Raw genomic sequence first — 17,722 nt, 5'->3', positions numbered from 1 at the left:
AAAAGAAATATGGTAACAAAAGGTTAAAAGTGATCTAAATTAAAACCTTGCATCAAAATTTCATTTTAATTTATGTTCCAAACATCAAATCAATAATGACAAGTTTTATTTTATTAAATTCTTTATTTTCAAAATTAATTGGAACAAAGGCAGTGTATTTTAAAAGAAATATGGTAACAAAAGGGTTAAAGTGATCAAAATTAAAACCTTGCATCAAAATTTCATTTTAATTTATATTCTGAACACCAGCTTAATAATGACAAAATTATTTTACCAAATTCTTCATAATTTTCAAAATTAAGTAAAACAAAATCAATGTATTTCAGTAGAAAAATAGTAACAAAAGGATTAACATGACCAAAATAAAGAAAGACCTTTCATCAAAATCTCATATTAATTTATGCTCCAAAACACCAGCTTAATAATGACAAATTTATTTTACCAAATTCTTCATAATTTTCAAAATTATTTGAAATAAAAGCAGTGTATTTTAAAAGAAATATGGTAACAAAAGGGTTAAAGTCATCATCATCATCATCATCGTTTAACGTCCGCTTTCCATGCTAGCATGCGTTGGACGATTTGACTGAGGACTGGCAAAACTGGATGGCAACACCAGGCTCCAATCTGAATTGGCAGAGTTTCTACAGCTGGATGCCCTTCCTAACGCCAACCACTCAAAGAGTGTAGTGGGTGCTTTTACGTGTCATCCGCACGAAGGTCAGTCAGGCGGTACTGGCAACGGCCACGCTCAAAATGGTGTATTTTATGTGCCTGTTGCTTATGTTCCAAAACACCAGCTTAATGATGACAAATTTATTTTACCTTTATTTCAGATAATTTTCAAAATTATCTGAAATAAAGGCAGTGTATTTTAAAAGAAATATGGTAACAAAAGGGTTAAAGTGATCTAAATTAAAACCTTGCATCAAAATTTCATTTTAATTTAAGTTCCAAAACATCAGCTTAATCATGACAAAGTTATTTTACTAAATTCTTCATTATTTTCAAAGTTAATTGAAACGAAGACAGTGTACTTCAACAGGAATATGACAGCAAAAACATTAATGATAAAAAAAAAAACAGTAAATTTCTGGATTACATGAGCAGAACTCAAAGAATCATTTCCCACATGTTTCACAATGACATCATGTTTTTCATTACCATTTATTCCAATACTGGTTTATAACACACAAATAAATTTTTCTCAAATACTTGTGCTGTGTGTGAGAAGACCCGGCAAGCCAAGTGAGATCGTTGCCAGTGCCCCTGGACTGGCTCTTGCGCGGGTGGCACATAAGATGCACCATCTTGAGCGTGACCGTTGCCAGTACCGCCTGACTGGCCTTTGTAGGGTTTTCGAGCGAGATCGTTGACAGTGCCCCTGGACTGGCTCTTGTGCGGGTGGCACATAAAATGTACCATCTTGAGCGTGACTGTTGCCAGTACCACCTGACTGGCCTTTGTAGGGTTTTCAAGCGAGATCGTTGCCAGTGCCCCTGGACTGGCTCTTGTGTGGGTGGCACATAAAAGACACCATTTCGAGCGTGGCCGTTTTCGTGCGGGTGACACGTAAAAGCACCCACTACACTCTCTGAGTGGTTGGCGTTAGGAAGGGCATCCAGCTGTAGAAACTCTGCCAAATTAGATTGGAGCCTGGTGTTGCCATCCGGTTTCACCAGTCCTCAGTCAAATCGTCCAACCCATGCTAGCATGGAAAGCGGACGTTAAACGATAATGATGACTTTACGGAAATGCTTTCTCTCAAAAAGCACATTAGTAAAATACAAGAAAATAAACCAAAAGGAAAGGTTTCCAGTATATTTCCTCATAGTAAATATTCACAAATATCTACTTGTTAGTGGATTATGTGTTTAGATTTATAAGAAGGGTTTCTCAGGTTTCAGGGTTAAAACCCTTCTCACCACTGTGTAATTGGTGCCTTTTTAAGTCTCTCTTAGAATCAAATTATTTCCAGCATATTGTTGTTGTTGGCATTCCATCGCTTACGACGTCGAGGGTTCAAGTTGATCCGATCAACAGAACAGCCTGCTCGTGAAATTAAGTGCAAGTGGCTGAGCACTCCACAGACACGTGTACCCTTAAAGTAGTTCTCGGGAAATATTCAGTGTGACAAGGCTGACCCTTTGAATTACAGGCACAACAGAAACAGGAAGTAAGAGTGAGAGAAAGTTGTGGTGGAAGAGTACAGCAGGGTTCGCCACCATCCCATGCCAGAGCCTCGTGGGGCTTTAGGTGTTTTCGCTCAATAAACACCCGGTCTGGGAATCGAAACTGCAATCCTATGACCGCAAGTCCATTGCCCTAACCACTGGGCCATTGCGCCTCCATTTCCAGCATATATCCTCATGGTAAATATTCACAAATGTCTACTTGTTGGTGGATTATAAGTTTACATTTATAAGAGAAGGATTCCTCGCCTTTTTAAGCTTCTGCAAGAAACAAATTATTTCCAGCATATTTCACAATGATAAAGTCATTTTGCAGTGTGAATGGCAAAACTAAAGTCCTGTGCAAAATATTCCCCAATCGCTATTAGATACAAAAAGACATCCCGTACATATTGCAGTGGAAGGGTTTTGTCATCTGTGGGTATTCTTTGAGTATGATAAGTCATTGTCAGACACAAAAGTTTCCCCAAATTTTTCAGTGGAATAGTTTTTTTTCTTCAGTACTTTTCTTTAACAGTTTTGCTAATTCACTGTCAGATACAAAGATTGCCCATTCATGTCATGGTGGAATAGTTTTATCTCCAGTATGTTTCTTGATGTGCTTTGTTAAATCACTGTTAGATACAAAAGACAGCCCACACAAGTCACAGTGGAAGGGTTTCTCTCCTGTGTGTATCCTTTTGTGTATTACAAGATAAGAATTTTCACGAAACGATTTCCCACAAGTCTGACAGTGGAAAGGTTTTTCTCCAGTGTGAATTCTTTTATGTGATTTCAAGTGACCATTAGTGACAAACGACTTGCTGCATATCTCACATTGGAATCGTTTTTCACCAGTGTGTGTTCTTCGGTGAACTGAAAGACTAGAGTTGTCACAGAACGACTTTCCACATATTTCGCAATGATATGGCTTTTCTCCAGTGTGAATTCTGTTGTGTTTTGTTAACGTACTTTTTATCATAAACGATTTGCCACAAATCTCACACGGATAGGGTTTTTCGCCACTGTGTATTCTATTATGCCTCTTTAAATCACAATTTGTAACAAACGACTTCTCGCATATCCCGCAATGGAATCGTTTATCTCCAGTATGTATTCTTCGATGAACTACAAATCCAGAATGGTCAGAAAAGGATTTGCCACAGACTTCACACTCGTAAGGTTTCTCTCCAGTGTGTATTCTTACGTGTTTTTTCAAATTACTCTTAAAAACAAAACACTTCCCACATATTTCACAACGATACATTTTCTCTCCAGTGTGTATATTTCGGTGACGTAAGAGATGGGAATAATCACAGAACGATTTCTCACAGATTTCACAACGATACGGTTTTTCCCCAGTGTGGATTCTGCTGTGCCGCTTCAAGTCACTATTAAAAACAAAAGACTTTCCACACACTTCACAGTGGAATATTTTCTCCCCCGTGTGAATTCTTCGATGAACGACAAGAGTAGAATTATCAGAAAACGATTTCCCACACACATCACAGTGATACGGTCTTTCTCCAGTATGTGTCCTCTTGTGAGATGTTAAACTGCTGTTACAGACAAACGACTTGCCGCATATTTCACAGTGAAATAGTTTCTCTCCGGTGTGTATTCTCCGATGAACTACAAGAGTAGATTTATCAGAGAACGACTTCTCACATATATCACACTCATAAGGTTTTTCTCCGGTATGTGTTCTTTTGTGTGCTGTTAAATTACTATTACAGACAAAAGACTTACCACACGTTTCACAGTGAAACAAATTCTTTCCAGTATGAATTCTTTGGTGACGAAGGAGGCTAGACTTTTCAAAGAATGATTTCCCACAAATTTCACAGTGATAGGGTTTTTCTCCAGTATGTATCCTCTTGTGTTTTGTTAATTTATTGTTAGAAACAAAATCTTTCGCACAAATCTCACAATGATAAGAGTTTTCCCCATTATGAATTTCTTTATACGTATACGATTCACCTTCAGGAAATATTTTCTGGTAAATTTCACTGCAATGTCCAGGAATATTTCTCTCTAACGATGTTTGTTCAATAATTGTTTCACTGCATAAAGGTTTCTCATCGCTGTGTGTCTGTGTTACTGAATTAATAGAGTTAAAAGTGTCCAATTCCATATTAATTCTACAGAAATTCTTTAAAAAAAAAACTAAGAGAAACGTCTGCAGGTATCGTCTCTTAAAGTTTAGTCTCTTGTCTTGGATATCGCAATACGAAATAAAAGTATAGTTTCGACTTACAGAGGTTTCTTTTACTGTTTTCTTTAGTGTTTGTGTGCGACAGGATATTATCCAAGTGGAGCTCACGCTGCCGCAGACAGAGGCGCGTCGATTTTTCGGTAAAGAAATTAAAAAGTGTAAACATGACGTTGTAAGATTTGTCGATCAAAAACTCGACATTTGTCTGTATAACCTTCTCTTACGTGTTAAAAAGTGAACCATGTGTTCTATTGTGGTAATCCAAATAATATTTGGGCGATCTTTCGGTACGACCCTTAAGCGATCCTTATTTGTCCTGACCCAGTAAAATAGGGAACAACCAATTAACAATGTAGTTTGAGGATGAAAGGAAATGATAAACCACGAAGGGGATGAAGCACCAAAGCTGAAACATAGTTCACCTTATCATATCCACAAACATTAATGTTTACTTTAACAGGACACAATTACAACAGGGAATAATTAAATTACTTCTACTAATTAGAAACAAAGTAGCCGGTGTAGTCGATAATTACCCTTTCGGAATAATCCCGGTGTCATAAGTTAAAAGTTCCTAACGTAATTTCATATCTGAAACATTCAGAAACCCTTTCATTATATTCATTTACTCCTTAAATTGAATTCAACCTGTTATGAATAAATAAAGAGAAAATTTTAAATGTTAACTTGGTCGTATAGAAATTAAAGTAGGGAAATTAGTTTAGTATCGAACTTACTAAGTTAGTAATTACTTCGCTTTTTTCTTTTGTAATTAAAAACTAGCGTTATTGATAGAGTAATAAGACGTACTTTCGCCCCCTCCAAAATATTTCAAAACATTACCCTGGGTCCTATATGCGACGTTAAACTTCAAACCCCTGGCCACTGATAATCCAAATATACCATCTTAGGCTTGGCTACTCCATACTCAAACGCAAGCTACTTAATTCGTTGCCACCCGTATAGACCACAGATTTATCCATGCAACCAGCTTCATGTCCTTTTGTTTATATGTTTATATGTTTATGTTTATATGTTTATATGTTTATGTTTATATGTTTATATGTTTATGTTTATATATATATATATATATATATATATATATATATATATATATATATATAAATATATATATATATATATATATATATATATATATATATATACACACACACACACACACACAGAAAAAAATATATATATATTAGAGATAATACATAGATATCTAGTAGCGTATTTACAGATAAATTAATTACATTTCGCCGTTTGTGTTGCCGAGTCGCTTTTTATAAAGTTCCGTTGTCAACTTTTAGTCCGGGTTAAATCGCACTTGGTGTATGAAGGACGTTTTCGTGTAATTAAAACCTATTTCACCGTAAACACTGGTTTATACCGCAATAATAGGTAAGATATATAATTTATGATTTTGTAAAATTAAAGTATACATTGGGAATCGAACACCTTTTAAATGTTGCTAGTCAGAGATCGATTTTAATATTATCCTGCTAGGTGGGGAGCTGGTAGGATCGTTAGCACGACTGGCAAAATGCTTAGCGGCATTTTAACCATCTTTACATTCCAAGTTCAAACTTCGCCGAGGTCATCTTTGCATTTCATTCTTTCGGAGTTGATAAAATAAGTACCAGTTGAACACTGGCGTCAATGTAATTGACTTACCGACTCCCTCATAATTGCTGGCTTTGTGCCAAAATTTGCGATCATTCTCTTTTACTCTCTTTTACTTGTTACTAAAAGCGGTGCTCCAGCATGGCCGTAGTTAAATGACTGAAACAAATAAAATAATATAAATATTCCGATCGTTAGAATAAAGTGATAATCCTGTAGTATAGAGTCGAAAATGATCTGTTACACCAAAACACTTAATTTCTTGGGGTTTTTTTTTCTTATTTTAAACATCGGAGATTACCATTAAGCATAACAATGTAGTTGCGTGTTTCCACCTCTAAATTACTGCTTAAATCATGAAAGATTCACATAGTCTTCGTCAACTTATCGTTTCTAGATGTAAACAGTGAATCAGTGTGTTATGCCATTGTATTCACCTTTTCTATGAAAAACCACTCATCTTTAACAATAAATTTGTATCTTGTCAGAATGAAGCTGATTTTGAAGCTGCAGACGCGATACATAATAGACGTGTTTATATGTATATTAGGGTATCACAAACACCCCCTCATTTGCACCCTGTAGTAAATGATTTCTGGACATGTCAGTTACAGCTCTTACTCTCTCTCTTAGACATTCGCTTCACGACCACATGGTCCCAGGTTCAGTCCTGCAGCATAGCATTTTGGACATGTATATTCTACTATAGTCTTGTACCAATGGATGCTTTATTAATGAATTTGGTTGATGGTAACTGTAGAAAGCTCATCATACATGTATAAGAATATATATCCAAAAATTAATCCAAAAGAAATTTCCCCTGTTGTACCTCTACTTTTTAACTATCCTCATTATCTTACATTCTTGTTACTCTATTATTTCAGAATATCAGAAACTGCAAAGAACTATTTACTTCAAATACATGGTCAACATTCATCATCTTTTCAAAGACTAAGGGAAAATATTATAAAGAATTCTTTTTATATAAATCTATGGTGAATTCCTGGTAAATTCTTTTTGTATTTTTGAACCAAGATAAATATCAATATTTATCTTCTTCACTTCCTGAAAAGTACACAAACTAATTTTGCATTTTAATTTCTGTTTTTCGTTGCATATATTATATACGAAATTGTTTTACATACTTATTTTAAAAGTTGGAATGATTTACAAAGGAGTTTGCAGCATCTTCAGATATCACCAAAAATCACAGTTGATGGAAATATAGCAGTAGTAATACTTGCTAGGAATATAATACAAAAACACACAGAAGAAAATTTGTGTATATCCTGATAAGAAAAGGAAAACTATGGAAAAGGATTTAAGTGTAAACAAGTTTAAATGTGAAGCAGAAACAAAAAGGATTGACTTTCCTGATGATGTAAAGATTGAGAAAGGTAAAAAATCGTATCATTGTGATATTTGTGGCAAATCATTCTCTCAAAAGAACAAACTGACTAAGCATAAATCTGTTCATACAGGAGAGAAGCCATATCGCTGTGATATCTGTGGCAAGTCGTTCCCTCGAAATAGCAGCTTATATACACATAAATTTATTCATACAGGAGAGAAACCACATCACTGTGAAATCTGTGGTAAATCATTTGCTCAAAATGGTGCCTTAACTAAACACAAACGTATTCATACAGGAGAAAAACCATATCACTGTGATGTCTGTGGTCAATCATTTATTCAAAGTGATCACTTAACTAGTCACATACGCATTCATACAGGGGAAAAGCCATATTTCTGTGATGTCTGTGGTAAATCATTTTCTGTGAATAGTTCCTTAACTAAACATAAACGTATTCATTCAGTGGAAAAACCATACCACTGTGATATCTGCGATAAATCATTCTCTGATGAAGGCCGCTTCACTAAACACATGCACATTCATACAGGAGAGAAACAACATCACTGCGATACCTGTGGTAAATCATTCACTCAAAGTAGTGACTTAAATAGACACAAGTATATTCATGCAGGTGAGAAACCATATAATTGTGACATCTGTGGAAAATCCTTCTGCCAAAAAGGTAACTTAATTAAACACAAATATATCCATACAGGAGAGAAACCATATCACTGTGATATCTGTGGTAAATCGTTTTCTGAAAGTAGTGGTTTAACTGTACACAAGCGTACTCATACAGGAGAGAAACCATATCATTGTAACACCTGTGGCAAGTCATTCTCTGATGCTACAGTCTTGATTAGACACAAGCGCATTCATACAGGACAGAAGCTATATCACTGTGATGTCTGTGCTAAATCATTCTCTCAAAAAGCTAACTTAGTTACTCACCAACGTATTCATACTGAAGAGAAACCATATTGCTGTGATATCTGTGATAAATCATTCACTCGAAATGATCAGTTGACTAACCATGTTCGCATTCACACAGGTGAGAAGCCATATCACTGTGACGTCTGCAGTAAGTCTTTCTCTAAAAAAGGTACCTTAACTTCTCACAAACATATTCATACAGGGGAGAAACGTTACCTGTGTGATGTGTGTGGTAAATCGTTCTCTGACACCGGCTACTTAACGCAGCATAAGCGTATTCATGCAGTTGAGAAAAAATATCACTGTGATATTTGTGGTAAATCATTCTCTCAGAGTAGTAACTTAACTAGACACAAACACATTCATACAGGAGAAACGTCATATCACTGTGAAATCTGTGGTAAATCATTCTCTGAAAATGGTGACTTAACTAAACACAAACTTATTCATACCGGAGAGTAAGCATCTCACTGTGATATCTGTTAAACCATTCTCTGATGACAGATGTTTAACTAAACACAAACACATACAGCAGAGAACCCATATCATTGTGACATCTGATTTACTTGATTGAAACTGGTAACTTAACTAAACTCAAACTCATTCATACAGGACTAAAACCTTATCACTGTCGCATTTGTGGTGAATTCTTCACTGAAACTGGTCACTTTACTAAATCATGCTCTTTGAAACAGAACTGGAACTTTATTACTGTGATATCTGTGGTAAACCATTCCCTAAAAGTAATTGAGAAAACACAAATGCAGTCATACAGAGTAAAAAGCCATATCACTGAAATGTGTGTGATAAGCCTAAGTCGTTCTCTGAAAATGGTCACTGAATTAAACACAAACTTCTTCATACAGGAGAGTAAACTTATCACTGTGATATTTATGATAAATCATTATCTGATTGAAGCCAATTAACTAAACAAGCTCATTCATGCAGGAGTTTGAATGTTGTTTTTCACGTGCCACCAGCACATGTGCCAATTAAGGCGACGCTGTTTTTCTTAATAAATCTGTTAACATTGAGAATATTGATATTCCAAAATATCAAATTTGTTGGTGCATGGCCGCACTTCAATGACTTAAATAATTAAAAGATGAAAAATGAAACAGTTTTCTTTGTTCTCATTGGTAAATCTTGTAATTTCATGAATATTGACATTTCAAAATATTCGACAAACTGGTCGGTTTACCAATAAAAGAAAGGTTGTGCCCCAGCATGACCACACCCCAATAACTAGTTAAAGATGAAATGGTTTTCTTTGTTCTCATTCTTGTAATTTTATGAATACTGACATTTCAAAATATTTATCAAATTTATTGGTTTACCAATAAAGTAAAAGAAAGAATTAATTTGATGAACAAAAATGAAGTTTTACGTGTTCTTACTGCCATGTGTTTATTTCTATTGCCAGAATTTATTTTGTGGAGAAGACAAAAGCTTTATATGAAGTGCATTCATAAAGAATCTGTCTTCATTTTTATTTTCCTGCCAAAACTAATGCCACTTAGGCAAAATCCTTTCGATGGAAAGTGTCTTTTTGTTAGTTTATGTATTTTGTTGACCAAATTCATTTCATGTTTTTGTTAGTAAATCTGTTAGCATTTGGAAAATTGATATATTCCAAAATACTCATCAAACTTTTTGGAATACAAATATAAAAAAAAGGTTGTGCCCCAACATGGCCACACTCCAATGACTAGTAAAATAAGAAAGATGAAATAGCTCTCCTTGTTCTCATTAGTAAATATAGTAATTTTATGAATATTGGTATTTCAAAATACTCATCAAATTTTTTGGTATACAAATAAAAACAAAAAGGTTGTGCCCCAACATGGCCACACTCCAATGACTAGTAAAATAAGAAAGCTGAAATAGTTTTTCTTGTTCTCATTAGTAAATCTAGTAATTTTATGAATATTGATATTTCAAAATACTCATCAAATTTGTTGGTGTACTAATAAAATAAAAGAAAGAATTAATTTGATGAACAAAAATGAAGTTTTACATGTTGCTGCCTTGTTTTTATCTCAATTTTGTCTGAATTTATGTTCCGAGTTCAAATTCCACCGAGGTCAACTTTGCCTTTCATCCTTTCAGGGTCGATAAATTAGGTACCATTTGCATACTGGGGTCAATCTAATTGACTGGCCCCTTCCTCAAAAATTTCGGGCCTTGTGCCTGGAGTAGAAACGAATTGTCTGAATTTATATTTTGCAAAAAAAAACAATGGAGGGTGCATTTTTCTAACTTATCCAAAATTCCAATGTCTCTGATGATGTAAACTCCAATTTTCAGCCAATGCCAATCATATAGGAATTAAATAATTTTCTAGTTGCTGCCTAACCACATGGTTCTAGGTTCAGTCCCACTGCGTGACACCTTCAGCAAGTGTCTTCTACTGTAGCCTTTAAACAACCAAAGCCTTGTGAGTGGATTTAGTACATGGAAACTGAAAGAAATGTATTGCTTATATATATATATATATATATATATATATATATACATATATATATAATAATATTAGGGACAAAATCCAAAATTACAGGTAAAAACTCAATTAAAATCGATTTATAAAAAATTAAAATTAAATTGAGCTTTATAGATTATAATATATATAAAAATATATAGTTTTAGGGGAACTATATATATATAACTTTATCTTATGATATTTACTTTGTTTTATATTATACTCATTTATTGTGCTTTTAATTATTAATTTTTCTGTATGTGATAGTGGATTTTCATCGATGAGTTCTTGAAACTTGGTTCTTTTCCGTAAAACTATATATATATATATATATATATATATATATATATATATATATATATATCATCATTTAGTGTCTGCTTTCTATGCACATAAATTTTAACAATAAAATCTTATACAGATCCTGGTTAAGAACCAGTGATTAGGATTTAGGTTTGTCAGCAGCTCTTGGACTTATGACCAGAGTTTAACTTAGTCTTCATAGCATATATGAACAGATGCTCAAAAGTTGGGTAAAAGTTATCAGTTCATTATGATTTTATTCAACATGTTCCCCCTCTCAGATTCATATACTTACTGCAGCAGTCTTTCAGGGCCCATGATCATCCTGCAAAGAATGGTTGACAAGAAGAGAGCAGGAGGCTGGCTGTCAAAGACGATTATGGCCTGACAACATCAAAGAATGGACTGGAAACAAGTACCTGGCTGATTGCATACATGTAACACAATACAAAGGGAACTGGAGAATCATAGCAAGTTGACCCCTGGATACAGGGAAGGAACATGCTTCATAATTTCCACACACATTCAAAACACCTCTTTCAGTTTCTGCCTACTGAATCCATTCACAAGGCTTTGGTCAGCCCAAACCTGGAAAGACAGGGCAACAAATGTTGCAGTATTAGAATAGCTAAAAGCGCAAAGACACCTTTAGTTGGAGAATCAAGTCCAGAATGCTATCATATTTTGAGTATGAAATGGACAATGTGTGACTACCCAAGACCATCCTAATAGGAAGTGTTGAGGGGAAGAGAACAAGAGGTCATCACTTTTGCAGACCGACAGCAACAAAGAATGGACTGGAAACAAGAAGTACCTGGCGAATTGCATGGAGTACAACACAAAGGGAACTGGAGAATCATCACAAGCTGACCCCTGGATACAGGGAGGACACATACTTGATAATATCCACACATATTCAAAAAGCTTCTTTTAGATTCTGTCCACTCACAAGGCCCAAGGTTATTGTAAAAAAGATTAGCCAAAGGTGCCACACAGTAGGACTGAACCAGATACCTGATGGTTGGGAAGCAAGCTTGTTAACCATACAGCTGTCAGTTTCCTTGTATTGATTCATTAAGACCCATCTTTCTTTTTATTTCTGGTTGCAATGTTTTCAAGAAACCATGTCGCTACTTCCCCTCCTGTATATACAGTACTTGCTTATATTTAAGATAGGCAAGGTTGTGTGGTTAAGAAGTTTGCTCAGTTACCCTGTGATTTTGGGTTCAGTCCTACTGAATGGCACATTGAATATCTTTGGCTGTAGAGCCAGGCCAACCCAAGCCTTCTGAGTGGATTGGGTAAGGAGTATAATAAACCTATTACAGACACAAGGGCTGAAATTTGGTGGGAGGCAGAATTTGAACTCAGAAACTGAAAGGAAGCCCACCACATGTGTGTGTGAGAGCATAAATGTTGGTATGGTTTCATGGTTAAGTAGTTTGCTACCCAGCTGTGTGGTTTTAGGTTCAATCCTAGGGTATGGCACTTTGGATTATGGCCTTGGGTCAGCTCAAACCTTGTGAGTTGATTTAGTGGGTGGAAGAGAGTGTGTATGTGTGCATGCATGTGCATCTCCACATCTTGACACATGTTTGATGCAGACAGGTGTCACCTTTGTACATGTGGTGTTGTTTGTTTTCAATTTCCAATGGAAATGTGACCAACCATGAAGAAATATTACTTTGCATGTAAAATGTGTGATGGGAGGGCATCCAACCAAAGAAAACATGTCTCAACAAATTCCATTTAACCCATGCCAACATGGAAAAGTGAACATTAAAACAACAAAAATTCATAATTCACAAATAAGGATTTCACAAATCTTTAATGAAAGTGTTTCTCCCAAATGAGACTACATTTGTAGACTACAAGAATTCAAAGACAATGGGGTTTTTTTTTCAGTATAATTGATCATGACGTATGTTCTACAGTGTATGCATGGTGAACTCGAGTTTAAATACATGAGAAAAATTGATAAAGATGTCAAATAGGCACATGAACAATCTCCTTTACAAAATGAAAGGGACCACATAGGAACTATGCTGGATTCCCCAAATGTTTGCCACAATTCTGAACTGTGATGCTCTATTTTCTTTATACTATGAAATAATAATTTAGTTTAATAAATTTTAATAATCACTAACTCTATCATTTGCTTATAAATTTTTAATTACACTACACAGGTAGAATTAACAAATATCTACAAAAATTCCAAGGTGTGCTGTTTTGTGTCAATAAAATATATCATAGAATAGTAATTAACTCAGTTTAATTAATCTCAGTACTCACTTATGTATAATGATGATTTACTTATAGATTGAGTGAATGCAGTTGGTCCCTTCCTTTTGTAGTGGAAGTCATTGTTTATGAACATATTAGACAGCCTCTACCGAAGATTCACAGTTAAAAGCCTTGGCTTCAACAGAAGTTTCACAGTTTAAAGGCTTAGCTTCTACCGAAGTTTCACGGTTAAAAGGTTTAGCCTCTTCTGAAGTTTCATGGCTAAAAGGCTTAGTCTCTACTGAAGTTTCACAGTTTAAAGGCTTAGCCTCTACCAAAGTCTCAGAGATAAAAGGCTTGGCTTCTACCGAAGTTTCAGAGTTAAAAGGCTTAGTCTCTACCACAGTTTTACAGTTGAACAGTTTTTCTTTAGCGTGTGTTTGTCTGTGTCTGTTTAGATTACTATTATCCACAAAAGATTTCCCACACACTTCACAGTGATATGGTTTTAATCCAGAATGGCTACGAGTGTGAATAACAAGGCAAGAATTTTGAGTAAACGATTTCCCACATATGTCACAGTGGTATGGTTTTTCTCCAGTGTGTATCCTTCTGTGTCTGATTAAATCACTGTTAGTACCAAATGCTTTCGCACAGACTTCACAATGGAAGTTCTTTTCTCCAGTATGTATTCGTTTGTGTTTTGTTAAGACATTATTAGAGACAAAAGACTTCCAACAGATTTCACAGTGAAACAGTTTTTCTCCAGTGTGACTCCGTTTATGGATTGTAACCTTAGAATTAGTAATAAATGCTTTCCCACATATTTCGCAGGCAAACGGTTTTTCTCCAGAATGTATCCTTTCATGAATGACAAGATTAGCATGATCAAAGAAGGATTTCTCACATATTTCACACTGAAAAAGTTTTTCATCCGTGTGTATTCTTTTATGTCTGTTTAAAACACTACTACAGATGAAAGATTCGCCACACGTTTCACAATGGTACGGTCTTTCTCCCGTGTGAAGTCTTTTGTGTCTTGTTAATTTACAATTTGAGACAAAAGACTTGAAGCATATTTCACAATGATACGGTTTTTCTCCGGTGTGTATTCTCCTATGTTTTGTTAAATTACTGTTGGAGACAAATGATTTATTACATATCTCACAATGAAATAGTTTCTCCCCTGTATGACTACGTATGTGGATAACAAGATGAGAATTCTGAGTGAAAGATTTCTCACATATTTCGCAATGATACGGCTTCTCTCCAGTGTGGATTCTTTGATGACTAATAAAATAACTGTTATATGCAAAATATTTCCCACATATTTCACAATGGAATGGTTTTTCCTTATTGTGTGCGTCTTTATGTGTGAAGAAATCCTGTTCTAAATTGAATGTTTTCCCACAAATCTCACAGCAATATTCAGGAATAGTTTCAATCATTGATGCTTGGTTAATAAATACTTCACTCCATAAAGGTTTCTCGTCTCTGTCAATCGATGCTGCTGAATCTACATCGGTAAAATCAGTTGTGGTAGAAGTGTCCAAGTCCTTAACGTCTTCCATATCAATTCTTCAGGAATCTGAGACAAAAATCTTGAGAAATGTCTTGAAGTATATTCTTTGATGGTTTAGCTTTTAGTCGTGAATCGTGGATTTCAGCTTACAAGTGTGGAAATTATATATCTTTTACTCACCATAAGCGTTTTGTTAAGTCCTTTCCAATTTCCATACAAAAATATATTCTTGTAGGCGAAAAGACTTATAATTTCTGCATTATCAATACGGTAAGATGAAAGAATATGTGTACATATACACATGTAGATGCCTAATAAATGATATGTATATATATATATATTTGTGCCTTTGTATGCGTGTATGTACGCATTTATACTGTGCACTGCGGATAAAAGAAAAGTCCCTGTGTTCTGTTGTATTTCTTTTTTTTTCTGTTTGATTTGAAAATCAACTGAAAAGTCCAGCAAGAAACCTATTTCTTCATTTGTTGGTAATTAAAATGGATCTTCCTCTGTCCTGATCTTGAGTAAATAAATCAAGAAAAAAAACCAATTAACGATGTGGTTTGCAGATAAAATGATAAATAATTAAAGGGGTGGAACACCGATCTTGAAATATGTAACTCACCCGATATTGTCCACAAACATTAACGTTTACCTTAACGTGACATAATTACTGTAAATGTTATAATTAAATTAGCTGAACTAATTAGAAACTATTTCGCAGTAACGTTGGTAATTCTCGTTGTTGTCTGAATGAAACCGGTGCCATTTACGATTTTCCCGTCCGAATATACAGTCGGGTTGTTCATTACTTTTTTCTTCCGTCTCAATATACAACGGTATTGCGGGTTAGATGTCCCTAATATAATTTACTGAAAACCGACATTTGATAATCCCAAAATTCCTTTTGACAAACCATATCCATAGATCTATTCCTTGCAAATTCCCCCTGATTTTCTCTTCGTTTGCCATTTTCATATCAACCAGAAGCAAATCATTAACAGAAATATTTCCCCTTCGCAGGAAGAGAATCGAACTTGCTAGTTCTTTACACTAAGCTCGGGTTTCGATGGACATCGGTCAGTTGGTCATATAAGCACCCCATACAAGCCCTCGTAACTCCTTTTTACTTTTTGGAATTTTCAGGAAGTTTTTGCGAGTTTGTGTTCTATATACGGGAATTCATATGATTCCCGTGATTTAGCTGTTGTTTTTAACATATTTCATGACTACCTGATAACTTCCTCGTCTTTTTGTGACTCAGGCGTATTGAGATTTTTCAATAAACACATTTAATAGAATGGCGATGTTCCCAGGACTGCTCTATTACTGGGATGCGACGTCTAGGAAGACTTATTGGTTACAGGCACACACAAAAAAATGTATACCTATTTTCGTTTTTGTGAACAGTTTCGTGATTTTCTTTATTAAAAAAACGGAAAGTCACATGAACCAGTTTGTTTCTGTTTGCGGTTTTAATAGGTTGTCCAGTATTATTAAAGATATTACACTGTTAACAGTGGATTATGCAACAATAACTGGTAAGATATATAATATCGTTAGCGTGTGAATAATATTCTTCAGGTCAACATTTACTCATTCGCGACAACTTCTAGGCTTTGTCACTAACTCAGTTTTGAACCAAATATTATTCTATATCTAAATTGATTCCTCCACCAGAGATGATACCAATTTCATATTCTTTTATTTGTTTCAGTCATTTGATTACGGCCATGCTGGAACAACACCTTTTAGTCGACCCTGTTCTTTGTAAGCCTAGTACTTATTCTATCGGTATCTTTTTGCCGAACCGCTAAGTTACGGGAACGTAACCACACCAGCATCGGATGTCAAGCGATGTCGGGAGGACAAACATGATATTTGAATGTTGAGCCTCACAGAGGTAATAGCAAGTGACCGAGACCTTTGACAATATGCTGTGCTTGAGGAGTCCCATCAAGCCAAGTGAGATCATAGTTGTGGCTAATGCCAGTGTCACTTAACTGGCACATAAAAAGCACCCTTTGAACATTGGGTGATGTGCTATCCTTAAGAAGACCTGCCAAGCCAAACGAAATTGTAGTCATGGCCAATGCCAGTGCCGTGCGACTGGCACCTGTGTTGGTGGCACATAAAAGGCATTGTTCAAAACTTGAGCCTCACAGAGGCAGAGACAAGTGATCAAGGCCTTTAGCAAAATAGCATGCTAAGTAAGATCGTAGTCATGGCCGATGCTGGTGTCATGCAACTGGCACCTATGCTGGTGACACGTAAAAAGCACCTACTACACTCTTGAAGTGGTTGGTGTTAGGAAGGGCATCCAGGCATAGAAACCCAAGATCAAAGGGTAAGTCCATCTAGTCTCTTTCCATCATTTCTGGCTAACCCTGCCAGCTCCAGACCAGAGGGGATATTTTACCTGAGCCAGGTCCACTTAAATATTTAAGTTTAGCTTAGTTTGATGAGTGAAACGACCAGCATTTTAGGTGGCAAAATAAACCATGAAGGCCTGTGAAGTTGAGAGACTGACCACAGCAACATTTCACTCCCCAACAGACATCAGCTCCCACTCTGAGTGCAATTTGTTTTATTAATGAAAATTACATTTTAATTTAAACATAATTTTTTCCCCTATTACATTCAGTATCAACCTTTTTTTCGTCTTTTCATGACTTCACCTCATCTCTTTCACATTTTCACTTCCATATTGTTTTACTTATGTATTTTACAGTCTAAAATACGACAGTCAATGTAAGTATGCACCAAAAACTAGCAGCCCCACAAATTCACGGTCTATCCTATTTCTGGTGCACAGACGATGGGTCATTTCAGGGCTTCGAGGGATCTGATGTACAGGAAGGGTGGTGTCACCTCCCATCCAGAATATACAAAC

At 35.5% G+C, this 17,722-nt stretch overlaps 3 protein-coding genes across 3 annotated transcripts; 1 reads left to right on the top strand and 2 right to left on the bottom strand.

The window, feature by feature from the left end:
- Positions 1-103: 103 nt before the first annotated feature.
- LOC106877423 (uncharacterized) lies at positions 104-5,380 on the bottom strand. The gene has a single exon (XM_014926321.2). The coding sequence runs from the start codon at positions 4,303-4,305 to the stop codon at positions 2,752-2,754; it is 1,554 nt and encodes a 517-aa protein (XP_014781807.2). The 5' UTR covers positions 4,306-5,380; the 3' UTR covers positions 104-2,751.
- A 259-nt stretch (positions 5,381-5,639) lies between these two features.
- LOC106877425 (uncharacterized) lies at positions 5,640-9,675 on the top strand. The gene is made up of 2 exons (XM_052977810.2): positions 5,640-5,790; positions 6,897-9,675. Exon 2 carries the CDS (start codon positions 7,322-7,324, stop codon positions 8,759-8,761), a length of 1,440 nt encoding a protein of 479 aa, XP_052833770.2. The 5' UTR covers positions 5,640-5,790; positions 6,897-7,321; the 3' UTR covers positions 8,762-9,675.
- A 3,215-nt stretch (positions 9,676-12,890) lies between these two features.
- LOC149130406 (uncharacterized) lies at positions 12,891-15,892 on the bottom strand. Its single transcript, XM_089344950.1, has 2 exons — positions 15,455-15,892; positions 12,891-15,348 (listed from the first exon to the last, which is right to left on the bottom strand). The coding sequence occupies exon 2, from the start codon at positions 14,873-14,875 to the stop codon at positions 13,460-13,462; it is 1,416 nt and encodes a 471-aa protein (XP_089201076.1). The 5' UTR covers positions 14,876-15,348; positions 15,455-15,892; the 3' UTR covers positions 12,891-13,459.
- Between the last annotated feature and the right edge of the window lie 1,830 nt (positions 15,893-17,722).

This window comes from Octopus bimaculoides, chromosome 29 (assembly GCF_046866305.1).
Source record: "Octopus bimaculoides isolate indiv1 chromosome 29, ASM4686630v1, whole genome shotgun sequence".
Taxonomy (NCBI): domain Eukaryota; kingdom Metazoa; phylum Mollusca; class Cephalopoda; order Octopoda; family Octopodidae; genus Octopus; species Octopus bimaculoides.
The sequence above is the reverse complement of the archived record's forward strand: the minus strand, read 5'-3'. Positions and strand labels throughout refer to the sequence as shown.

What these genes read in the sequence shown, in the direction of transcription:
- LOC149130406 (XM_089344950.1), bottom strand. Translation starts at nt 14,875, where the DNA reads ATGGAAGACGTTAAGGACTTGGACACTTCTACCACAACTGATTTTACC.
- LOC106877423 (XM_014926321.2), bottom strand. Translation starts at nt 4,305, where the DNA reads ATGGAATTGGACACTTTTAACTCTATTAATTCAGTAACACAGACACAC.
- LOC106877425 (XM_052977810.2), top strand. Translation starts at nt 7,322, where the DNA reads ATGGAAAAGGATTTAAGTGTAAACAAGTTTAAATGTGAAGCAGAAACA.